Source organism: Channa argus, chromosome 15 (genome assembly GCF_033026475.1).
Source record: "Channa argus isolate prfri chromosome 15, Channa argus male v1.0, whole genome shotgun sequence".
In the NCBI taxonomy this organism is placed as follows: domain Eukaryota; kingdom Metazoa; phylum Chordata; class Actinopteri; order Anabantiformes; family Channidae; genus Channa; species Channa argus.
The window spans coordinates 11,361,546-11,374,146 of NC_090211.1; the positions used below are offsets into that span (position 1 = coordinate 11,361,546).

Genomic DNA, 12,601 nt, shown 5'->3' on the forward strand with positions numbered 1-12,601 from the left:
AATAAACTATTTTAATATGCTGAATACAAAAGATGTGCAAAACTAAACATCAGTTATGTGAAACATGATTGCATTGCTCCTGTTCCAGTTAAATGATCTTTCACTCCTACTCTGTTATCAAGGGTAGCTTTCACCGTCAAATTAAAGTTAACATATTAAACATATATAAATCTATTTTAAAAGGTACTGTAAAGGTTTCAGAGCACTAGAGACCAGCTTCTTAGGTACAGAACTCCTAGAGTATAATTAATAAAAGAAAGATAGGAAGTGTTGCGATTTAAAACGACTTAAGATACTTGTATACAAAATCCCAGAAATTTTTGTAAAGTATAATAATAGCCTCCAAATTGGCTACAGAGGAAACAAACAGAATTTATAAACTACTTACTGCAGGAATACTGTATTTCGAGCCATCTTTAAAGAAAAAATTATACCACTCTTTTTATCCAAACCAGTCATATGAAATGTACCTTGTGTAAAATAAATGTACAATTAAAGCTTGAATATAATACTTGCATAGTGACATATACACGTTTTAAAATCTATACGAAACCAGTAAGCTTTGCAAGACACCCACCTACAAGTGATCCTTTAGCAGAAAATGCAGAACTATGCTCCTCCCCTATGTTTTCCAGAGAAGGGCTTTTTCTCAAGAGATTTCTTTGTTTATTAGGTAAACAAAAATGTTTTCACAGTAAATCTTTTTATATACAATGTTGTCGGTAAAAGACACGAACGACATCAGACATTAGTTATTGTTATTACATAACCACATACAAGTATTCCAAAACAGAAAAGAGCTCAACTGCAATTATTCTAGGCTTTATACTTTACAAAGACTGACACCATGTGGCTAAAACTAATTTAGGTTAATGTATTTGTGTACTAAACTGCAAAGGTCCTAAAAGAACATTTAAAGAAGGCACAAATGCTGTCCCAAAATAAACTGATACAACTTAACATTTACACAATTTTAAAATGTCTCGATGAGTAATTCAGTGAGTAAGGTGTCTTCAGTCCTCTTTAAGCCCACCAAAAACAGCTGTGGGCACACTCTTCTGTTCAAGCTGGACTTCTGCAATGCAACATGTCAGAAAAATTAGCAATCTTTTGTCCTTAAATTTTAGCAATTTTAATACTGAAACCATTGTCTGTCACTCACCTTCCGGTCCCTGGTCATCATCTTCATCCTCGTCGTCATCATCAATATCGATCTCATCAGGATTAGCTTGTTTGGAAAGCTCAGCCAACTCACTGCGAGAAGTGTCACTCCTGCTCGAGGCGATGATGAAAATATTAATGAGTTTATCTTTCTTTATAAAATGTAGCAAATTTTATAAAAGTCATACATTTCACAGATTTGTCGCGTATGTATAGAAAAAAATACAAACCTGACAAAGAGAATCTTCTCTTTTGGCTTTGGTTTGTCCTGCTCGGCTTCTGCAGCAAGCTGCTGTGCCTTCTGCTCTAACATCTTCATGTCATCAATTCCCATCTGGCCTGGAGCAAGATCTGACACTGTACACAAAAAACATTTAAGAAAATATACATACATTTTTGTGAGGTTCTGGAAATATAACTTGAGGGTTGGTGAAATTTGTAGCTTGTGACACACTAATAATATAATTTGAAACCTTTTCTCAGTGTTTCTAGCACAGGATGAAAAACATTTTACAAATAAGTTCTGCAAGCCCACTCACCAGTGCCTGTGGAGCTTGTAGTGGCCTTCAGCATCTGAGAGGACATAAAGTTAACCTGAGTGTTGTATGTGGCCTGGACACTGCGTTTAATCCTTAGCATCTCTCTAATGGTGTCCTCATTTCCATGGCGGATCTCAAATTCTTTCCAGGTCTGCCAGAAATGAGCCGTTACCTGAAATGATAAGTTCATAAATATGTCAAGAATGAGGAAGAGGTCACTTTATTCATATAAACATAATGGCAGGCGATGGCTCACCCTCGGGTCACAGATCTGGGAACAGTAGGAGTAGATTGCTCTGGCTCGATCAATCTCACCCAGTTTACTCTCCATGTCTGCAAATCGCAGGCACATGTCCCTTGCATGCTCATCAGGAAGAACCTGAATAAATACAAAAGGGACAATTAAAGTTACTTATCTTTCAGTACTGAATAGAACCATTTAACATTACATATTCATAGTTTTCAGTTTTCCAGAAAGAGATTAAACAAGACACCATAGGTATTCATCAAACACTAACAACAGTGATACCATACCTCAATAGCTTTCTGGTAAATTGCTCTGGTATATGTAACTCCATAAATTTCAGCTGCTCTCTTAATGTAGATGTTGAACATATGATGGCGCTCTTCAGTTTCAACTGCCTGTGTTGCTCTTTCATAGACAGCCATGGCATGTCGTGCCAGTCCATACTCCTCCTCCAATTTGGCATACAACAGGTAAATGGCTAAAAAGCGAAGAATAGAAGAATTTTTGTTTTGGGTGTATTAAGTGTATTTCAATACAAATATGTGCAATGCCTGTCCATGTGATTTTAATAAAGCTACTTACTCTTTGCAAACTTAGCAGGACAGCCATCCAGTGCCTGTTCAAATAAGTCCCTAGCTCTCTCCAGCTTCTTGCCGCCATACCGATCAATGAACTTGGTGAGGTAAGTGTTCCAGATATCATAAACATTTGGCCATCTGAAGAGAGCGATACCACGTTCATATGCCTAAACAAGCATTGAGAAAGACGAGAAAGACTGATTTAATAATAATAATAATAATAATAATAATAAATAATAATAATAAATAATGATAATATGGATAATGGTAATTAGTGGTATGTTATTACTTTGAAGCTTTCCTCAAAGTAGTTGTGTTCTTCAAGGAACATGGCATAGTTTATGATGATCTGTGGTGTGGCGATGCGGAGGTCAATAATGCGATCATACACTGCTTTTGTAGACTGAGGAGAAAAAACAAAAAAATTAGGAGTAAAACTCTAGGACTGCTCCCGACTAAGATTTTTTTATGGTTGAATTTGAATCCTCCAGTCTTCCCTTTCAGGTTTCTTTTCCCACAGTGATTAAATTTTTCACTTGTGAGACAAAACACACACACACCGTGAGCCACTAGTTACATCTGTACAATCCAATGCAATCTATTACAGCAGCTCTGCCATAAATTCTACTTTTAGAAGATTGTATCCGTTTTTAAGTTTAAACTGGTAGAAAGGTGACAATTCTACAATGTTTTTATTAGTGGGTGGTGGTTTCTCACTGGAGTACATTATTTAAGCCACATTACATAAAGGGTGGCTTCCCCAAATTTCAACTTGTTTCTATGGCTTTAATTTATTGTGCAAATGTAAATGAATGCTTTTAAACTTCCCTGTGAATTCCCTATATTAAAAGATTTCTCTGATTCTAGCTGATAAACTCCTCCGGGTGGCGCCAGCCAGACGAGTTTATCAGCTGTTTTTCATCATTAGGAGTTCAGATGATGTCATCTGGTAGCTCTCAAAAAAACAGATTGACAATGATTACAAACTCCATAGTGTAAGCAACAAGATAACATAACCTGAAGGTTCGTCCAAGTCATGTCATCTGGAGGAATTTTTTTGCTAGAGTAGAGAAATATTTAGATATAGGAAATTGAAAGGGAGGTTTAATGATATTTATGTACATGTGCTACCCAAACTAGAAACACAAAGAAGCACGTTCAAAATCAGTGAAGGCGTCTTTTAAAATAAATGATCGCTCTGATGAGAGGCTTCAGCAAAATTAACAAAAAGTAATCTGAGAATCAGCTATTTATTAGTAACAAATCTGCTGATGTGTCTTCAACATCCGAGACAATAACACTGAACTATATAACCATGTACTTTTATCTAGGGACTCCTGAGAGTACAACTGAATCATTAAACTAAATTACATTTACTTACATCTAATCTTAATTTACATAGGAATAACACCAAATTGTGAATATGTACATTTTACTTACTGATTTAAACCACTTTGTGTGCTGAGAGGTGGTTAGGCCATTATGATAGATCTACATTTTTCAGTCCATAATAAAAAAATAAATTAAAAAAAGCATGATATTTTTATATTAAAAACATGAGGTGAATATTGGCATTATTGTTGTGGCTGATCAGAGTATAGCTAAATACAAATATGCTCCCGACTTCACTGTTGTTTTTTCCTCTCCTGTGGATTCTAGTTTTCCTTACGTTTGTTCATTGAATAATCTTTGGTACTTAACTTCAGCATTACCACAGCTTATGCAGATCTGTACTAACCTTCCAACATCAAAGTTGTATCATTTTAACAAGTGTGCGTCTGTCCTAATCAGTTCTCATGTTGCACACTAATCATCACAGCAATGTACTAAAGACTTTGAGAAAAAATATATTAAAAAAATATATAAAATGAGGTGTATTCCTCAAATTAGCTTAGCTTAGTCTGCATCATGTCAAAATGTATCATGGTTTTAAAAGAAAAGTTTTTAAGACTGTGGGTTTTTGTACCACAGAGATGTGGACAGTATTGAGAAGGGAGAGAGAAATCCTGTCTCTGAGTAATTCATCAGTCATTCAGGATCCCTATATAGCTGGAATTAAAAAATCCTTGTTTCATAAACACAATTTGTCACAGTTTGACAATTCGGGCTCCTTTGATAGAACTGTTGTATATTTTACTATGTGGGTCACCCCTATGAGCAAAACTAAATATCTCGGAATATATTTGCTTGTGATTTATAACCTCTGCACATCACTTTCATATACTTGAAATCCAAAGATATGTAGAAAACATACCTGGAAAGTGCCAAGACTCTCCTCCAAATCTGCCAACATAGACCACACCTTCAAGGACTTGTACACTCTGTTTTGGACTGGCTCAGAAGCATCAAAGTACTCTGCTTTTTTGGATGGGATGGCTGTAGCTTTCTAAATGAAAATCATTGGGGGAAAAAAATTACAATTATATCCACATACCATATACAAATAAAATGACTCTATTTGCATTGTGTGCAACTGGGAACATGATAACAAAAAAACCTTAACTAAATACTAATATGAGATTTTTAGTGTTGAGTCTAAAATGTACCAAAAACATTTGAAGGAAAACTATAGTTTGCCAGTGTTACTGTAGTTTCTCAGTCCCACCACTAGAAGCTACTCAACATCTATCATAAGGAAACTATCATGTTTCTAATAATGAATGCAGATTAGTCACAAGTGTCTCACCCTCAGTATGCGTAATGCCTGCTCATAGTTCTCATGGCGAAGCTCCATCTCTCCATACTCACACCACACAGCAGCAAGGTCATCCACCTGCTTGTAATTCACCTTGGTAGCCTTCTCAAATATCGTCCTTGCCTATTAATGATCAGTTAATATAAGACATTTCACAAATGGAATAATATACAGGATCTGATCTGAAGTGCAGAGGCTTTGCAGAAGCCCTGATGAAAACTCCCTATAACTTACATCATCCAGCTGCTCATTTTCCTCGTAGAATTTAGAAAAGGAAACCCAAAGAGAGTGAGGCTTCCCAGTGGCCTTCATTGGGTCCACAGTCTGTACTGCTTCAGTATATGTGTTGATGATCTGCAAGGAATTATAAGTAATGCATTACATTAACAAAGTGTGGGATATTTGGTGTTCATTTGTCCCTGATCAAGCAATACGTACAAAAGTACTGCCCACTTACTTGCCGTGGATTGCCCTCATACAGTTTTACCCGCTTGTGCCACTCATGGACATTATGGGGGTTCTGCCTCAGTAGTACTGAGTTCAAAAGGAGGGGCCGCCGGGCTATCAGCTGCTCAAAGCGAGCCAGTCTAAGCTCCAAATCTATGTCATCTGAGAGGCAAGGAACAAACAGTAAAACATAAATACATGAGAAATTAATCCAAAGAGTAATATTAATTTGAATTAATCCACGCATACCATCTTCATCCTGCCCCATCTCAGCAGTGGTCTCCATCTTTGCAGCAATCATGCTCTCCTCAAACTGGGCATAACTATCAAAGACTTGTGTGAAATCTCTTACTGTTACAACAGTAAGGATGGCCTCCTCATACACATCACGGGCCTGAGAAAGTAAATACACATTAGTAGTCAGACTCAATTCCTTCAATCAGCACAGGTAATTAATGTTAATGCAACCAAACGCAAATAAAACTCGCTATCTTAATGTAAAAAAAGTGCAGAGTAAACCATTTTCAGTATGTTGAATGTATATTTAGAGGAAAAATACTTTCTCAAAGTGTCCACTCCTAATGTAGTAGTCAGCTAACGAGCACCAAAGCTTTCCAAGTTGATCTGTGAAGCGAGTGAGTCCTCCTCTGATGATTGCTCCTACATTCAAAGAGGTCACCTTATCGGGGTTCTGGGAGATCAAATCACACAGCTCATGCCAAAGCTGTGAATAAGAAAAGAGATTTATCAATTTTCCTGCTTAGACTTTGAGAAATTCTTGGGATAAGAATAAAATCTTACTTGATAGTTAGACTTTCCCTCTTTGGACACAAAGCTTTCATCGTTGACAACAGCTGCTAGTCGCACAGCTGCTTCATCCAAGCGGCCAACAGAACGTAAGTAGTCGATGTATTCCTCTGAATTCTCTGGAGAAAGCTATAAGACAAAGAGCAAACAGCATATTCTAAGGACAATTAAATTTTTCTAGAAAACATACATTACTATAATCTATTGACATATTTTCTTTTCAACAGCAATTTTACTAATAACAGTAATCAATTTTGTGTGATGAATAGAATTTTAGAAGGTGTGCTCAACTTTATGTTAATGAACATTAAAGCCCTATATAGTTTGTTGGTAAAGCTTTTTACATAACCAAGTAAAAATTCCACATCTAACTGAGAAGCAGTTTATTAAACTGAAAATCTTTAGATATTTAAAAAAAAAAATATTTACACTGCCATACCTATTATACCATATAGTTACATTAGTGTTTACAACTGTACTCAAAATACTCAAACCCCTTTAAACTTTCAGCGGTTTGCAATAAACAATTCAAACAAGAACAATTTAAATAGCTCAACACACCTAGTTTTACAATGGATTTCTCCAAATTCAACACAATATGCAAGTAATAATAAATACTGCAGTACCAAATTATTCAACCCTCTGACTAGACTCCCTCATAAAAGCACATGTTGATGCAACTAATGAAGCTTGAGATAGACATCAAATACCTAAACTGGTTAGAGGTTTGTTGAGTTTCATGTTTAATTATATTTATAAATATGGTGTGAATTAAAAGAATAGACAAAAAAAAGCTCAAAAAGATAAGATCATTGACTTTCAAAAACAAGGAAAAAAGAAGCAAAAAAATTGCAGTGGCACTGAATGTTCCTAGAGACACTGCTGGAAGAATAGATTAAAGTCAACAGCTACACCACCTGACCATGGCAGAAAATACGAAGCCAACAAGGGCTTCCAGCAGTTGCATTTCTGAAGAGGCCGGTGAAGAAATGACCTCAAGCTAAAAAAATTGTAGTAAGATTTAGTGGCAGCAGACGTTGAGGTTTCAATTAGCACAGTAAAGCCCATACTAAATACTGAAGGTTTCCATGCCAGAACTCCAAGTCATATACAACCATGACCCAAAAGCACAAAACAATTGGCTTCAATATGCTTAAAATCATGAAGACGCACAGACATTTTCTGAAGGATTATGTTGTGTGGAGCGATAAAACCTGAACTTTTCGGGGCTATGGATAAGCAGAATGTCTGGGGGAAGAAGAATTAGGCATATGCTTAAAAAAAAAAAAAAAAAAAAAAAAAAAAAAACCCAACAACACCCTGCATAGCATGGTGGTGGCTCAGTGATGCTCTGGGGCTGTTTCATCTGGCACTGTAATCATACAGCATGTGGAAGATGAGATCGTTTAATTCAAGTATGCTGAAGCTTGGGCGTCATCGGACCTTCCACCTCAAAGATATTCTTAAGTATACCTCAAAATCCACCAAGGAGTCCCAGAAATCCCGCTGCCAGATGCCCATGTCTGGCTATGCTATGTTATGTTTGCAGTAGGCCATAACTGCAATAAGATGCTCTTCAAAGAATTGAAGATGCTAATCATAGAGCAGTTAAATCGTTTTGAGACTGCAGTAGTCATTGAAAGTTGCATTTAGTGTTGACTTTGGAAGTATGGGCTATTTAAATAGAAATACAAATCAGCTTTGACTTTTGAGAGAGGGAGCACTGACACCGTTACACAAACAAAAAAAAACATAACATGGGTCCTATCGGCCTGACTATTGTAAATCCAGAATTTTTCCCCACCCACGACTTGTTTCTGACAGGAAAGTACACTTTATACGCACATTTTTCTTTGCTGCTACTAAGCTGCTGTGACACCAGAACTTAACTTACAGTTTAGAGAGCATTTCGACAGAAATGCTTATGGACATGGCTGGCATAAGAGTATCAAAATAAAGGTCCATATTTAAATTTATATACACATTAATGTGTATATTTTGCAGCAGAAACATTGTGCGTTATTTGATTGATGCATCGATCGACATCATTGGATTGTTACATCACCTGAGTGATGATCACAGAGATGTGGTGTCACAAGAGCCAGCATTAGAAATTACAAATTTGCCTCATGGGCCTCTAAACTGAGTACAGCATAGGACATACTCTGTTCTTAGACCCTTGTGAACCTCAGGAGGAGTAAATTTCTTTTCTAGGACACACAGAAAATACATATAATCATCCTGCGTTGTCATGACATGGCACTGACATACATATCAAATATCGGTGGTACATAGAATGGGGTTATGTACTATGCTCTCACCTTAAGGTACCTGCGGTACACTCGGATGGCTGTCTCAGGCAGGGGTAGGTTGCGGACAAAACGAAGATACAGAGGCCAGATGCGTGGGTGCTGAGTAACAGGAAGAGCTCTCAGTGCACGGTCAAATGCTCGCCGACTTTTTGTGATCTTGCACTGAGACACAAGGAACTGGCAGTAATCAAGCCATATTCTAGGCATCTGGTATAAGAAGAAGGAATGGTTAGTTTCAAGCACAACTTATAAAAACTAAAGCATACTGCAAACTGCCTTTGAGTATGGAGTTTTATAGAAAGTTTTACTTTATGCATGAACACCAGTGCCCTTTCATGGCAATTATTGATCTCTTCATAGACTGGTTCAGTGATGCATTTCCCCTTGACTTGCTTCCGCCTCTCCCTTAGATAATTGTACCACAGCTTATAGCTGTTAAAAAAATAAATAAGACAATTGTTGTTAAAAAGATAGGAAATCAGCAACTACAGCCATATCATACATACTTCTACATCACCACAATAGCTTTTAAACACAATTAACTTAAAGCAAAGCCTGTCAACCTTAATTTAAAGGTTTTGCCCAGCCATTTTCATTCACAGACCAATTTAAGAGACTCAGAAATATTAAGACAGATGGCTGTTTAGCTGTGCCATAGTCCGGTGTATGTTTTTGCCTTTCAGCTAGTGATATAACGTCACTTATAAACTCGTAAAAAGTTTATCTTTAGGTTTGGCAAGTGCATTTTGAGACTGTTTTCAACAATCAACATAAAATTCATCATTGTTTTTGTGGAAAAGTAAACGCTACACTCCAGAATCTAAGTAAAAATACCATCAAACGTTCGCCATATAAGTTACTGCTTTTCGGCGTAATCTGGAAAGGTAACACAATAACTAATGTATGAAATACACGAGATACACACTATTCAACAATTATCCTTCGGTAAAATGCCGATGCTCACAATACAAAGAGTGATATTTACCTGCCAGGTAGCTCTTTGAGAGCTCGTTCATATATCATGTTGAGTGTGGATTTGGGTCCGTTCTGTTTAAATTCGATGTAACGCATCCAGCACTTAACAGAGTATGGGTTCCTGATAATTTCCTCCTCATAGGGAAGATCATCATCCTCCTAAAATAACCAGAATTTAAAGAATAACAGTGTAACACTTGAAAAAAAATAATTTTCTAACAGCTAAAGCTAACCTTACTCGAAAACGTAACGTCAACATTTAAATTTAATTATACTAAAACTACTTCAATACATTGCTGGCAACTACTGTGAGGCCAGATTTTAAATACTCCGCCAGCAAAGTATGTCTAACTAACTATACTGAACCATAGCAAGCTTACTATTAAACAAACTAACGTTAGCACACAGTATAACGTTAAGTTAGCCAAGATAACACTCGTTGCCAACAAAACTAGAAAAACTAGATTACACCTTATTGTATAATTTTACTTACAAATATAACATCGGCTTTTCCATTTAATGACGGCATTTCTTCACAAGTTAGAAAGTTAGAATATCGCGCCCGTTTTAGATAAATGGAATGCTATATTAAGCTAACTCTTGTCTGCAGACTTCCCACAAACGTGTTATCCCTCCGCAATATTTCCGGGTTCGTCACAAAGTACGGAAGCGCACAAAAGCGCGCACAGGACTCTCGGAAAGATAACAGTATTAATCTACTCCATTATATTTTGCGCTCGAAATATGGATTTTGTCCAATTTTCGCTTTTTAAAAAAATCACATCGAGTACCTTAGGCAATATTTCCATGTATACGTGGAAGGTAGGTTGGTTGAGCATATCTGCCTCTTCACATCATTTAAAATGTAAAATCTACTACAAATCAATTAAGGTTAAAATCCCCTCCATCTTTACTAACAGTAATATTTGACTATTCTGTTTTATTAGTTACTGTAGATTTTTTGGCAATAATTAATATTTTACATAGTTTTATTACTGGACTTGTATATTTTAGTAAAATATAGATCTGATTACTACTGTCAATTGAATAAAAGTATTTGAAGTGGTACTTGTAATGGAGAGTATTTTCAGGTCAATACTTGCACTTTTACTTAAATGAGTTTGTGTACTTCTACCACCTCTACACAAAGTGTATTACATTTTGCTCTGTATGGAGCAGTGTAGCTGCAGACTGCTCAGATCCTGTGGCTGCAAAACAAGCCCAAAAGATTGCCTCTCCATTTGACAGTGGGTATGAGGTGTTTCTGCTGAATAGATGGGTTTAGTTTTCACCAAACATGGCACAGGCACAAGTTCACACTTGTTTGATCTTCTTCTAATTGTGCTGTCACGGACTTTAACATTTAACATGCTCAGTGAGGCCTGAGATGTAGCTCTTTGGGTTGTGGGTCTATAACCCAACAACAATTGTTTCTTTATGTTCATTGTTTGCAGCTGCCTGAAATCACCCTCTACTACGTAGTGTACTATGTAGTGTGTAGCATCCAAATGTTAAGTGTGTATCTATCAACTATTGTGCACTCTATCCCTTCATGCATTACTAAAAGTAGTGTAAATGGCTTTTAGACTTCTTTCTGCTAACAATACCACAATGCAATACTCCCAGTTTTAGAGATGAGAAAATTACTTTTGCACGGCTTCAGCAGCTGTTAGTGATGAAAATACATGACAACAGTTATTAAGTGTTTGAAATGTCAATTAACTCTTGAGTGAACTACTTAGTGTACATTATTTAAGGTTTAGGGAATGAGTGAGGAGGGGATGATTTTGGACAGAGCCTTAGACTTTTCTACCTTCCACAGTGTGATACATAGCTCCACCTTACCCTCTGAAATCTTATGAATCCACTAGGGGGATACTTAGTATTGCCCTCATGTTTTCATTTTTTTGGCTTCATTTTTGGCAAATACTTAATGGCTTGGCAGAAAAAGTTGTATCTTTTTGTATGTCTGAGGTTGTATTTGCCTATTACTCGCTACTCAGATGATTTTTAGGTTTTTACACAAAATAGTATAGGGTTAAAAGAGGAGGTACTAATTTTTGCACGTGACTGCACAGTCCAAGACCCCCATGTTTTACTCAAAAAGAGGAATGTTTGTCTTTTACCACACGCATTTTTCATAATTTTAATATTGTTCCATATAACTAAATTAACCAACTGTAAAAGTGAGCTGCAGATAGCCTTGGCTTGTCTGTAGACATAATTAAAAGGAATGCAGACATATAAATTTGTAGTATTTACAAAAATGGCTAAGTCATGTTTTAAGCTTTAATGTTCAACACAAAGTTGTAAAAAATATACATTTAGAACAGTTTTTGTGTCTGTCATTGTTAATGCTTCAAAAGACAGTTGCCAGTTTTTCCAAGATTTGATACATTTATTATGATGCCAATTTCAACAGTGACAAAAAACAGAGTTGCATAGTTTTTAAGGACACTTGGAGTTTCCATAACAGCAACAACGTCCTTAGAATCAAATGTACCACTGGGATAAAGATCTTTGATATTCGAGTGGGACTTATTATAGGTCTTATCTCAGCCTGGTTGGCAAATGTGCTTCTAGTCCTTTTAAGGAAAGGTGTAATACCACTTGAACTTTATGCAATGGCCCTTACATTCAGTTTTAATAGTGGAATACGAGATGTGCCAATGCCCTGCAACCATATACCAGCGGCACTTGAGTGCTTCTCCAAAATTAAGTTCCATTCTTGGCTCTGAACATGTTTAATTGCAAAGGTTAGTAGAGACAACATCTCTTTATAAAATGATAAAATCCTTCTTGAGTTAGTCAACATCTAAATTTATATCCATAAAACATTT

At 36.4% G+C, this 12,601-nt stretch overlaps 1 protein-coding gene across 2 annotated transcripts; it reads right to left on the reverse strand.

The window, feature by feature from the left end:
- Nucleotides 1-643: 643 nt before the first annotated feature.
- On the reverse strand, nt 644-10,407 carry xab2 (XPA binding protein 2). 2 transcript variants are annotated; one of them, XM_067477534.1, is made up of 20 exons: nt 10,255-10,407; nt 9,772-9,920; nt 9,095-9,218; nt 8,796-8,993; nt 6,469-6,603; nt 6,227-6,391; nt 5,917-6,061; nt 5,678-5,829; nt 5,455-5,574; nt 5,212-5,343; nt 4,780-4,911; nt 3,966-4,016; nt 2,815-2,928; nt 2,530-2,692; nt 2,235-2,425; nt 1,957-2,079; nt 1,701-1,872; nt 1,392-1,518; nt 1,163-1,272; nt 644-1,075 (listed from the first exon to the last, which is right to left on the reverse strand). In XM_067477534.1, exons 1-20 carry the CDS (start codon nt 10,288-10,290, stop codon nt 1,014-1,016), a joined length of 2,601 nt encoding a protein of 866 aa, XP_067333635.1. In that variant the 5' UTR covers nt 10,291-10,407; the 3' UTR covers nt 644-1,013. The 2 variants fall into 2 exon arrangements, with proteins under 2 accessions (XP_067333635.1, XP_067333636.1); XM_067477535.1 differs by lacking the exon at nt 3,966-4,016.
- Nucleotides 10,408-12,601: the final 2,194 nt, after the last annotated feature.

Bases quoted from the DNA above. Each gene is read 5' to 3' on its own strand.
- xab2 (XM_067477534.1), bottom strand. From the start codon at position 10,290: ATGCCGTCATTAAATGGAAAAGCCGATGTTATATTT. The intron at 6,604-8,795 runs GTGAGAGCATAG...TTTGTCTTATAG, and splicing joins TGTACCGCAGGTACCTTAAG to CTTTCTCCAGAGAATTCAGA. The intron at 2,080-2,234 runs GTATGGTATCAC...GTATTTATTCAG, and splicing joins TTTACCAGAAAGCTATTGAG to GTTCTTCCTGATGAGCATGC.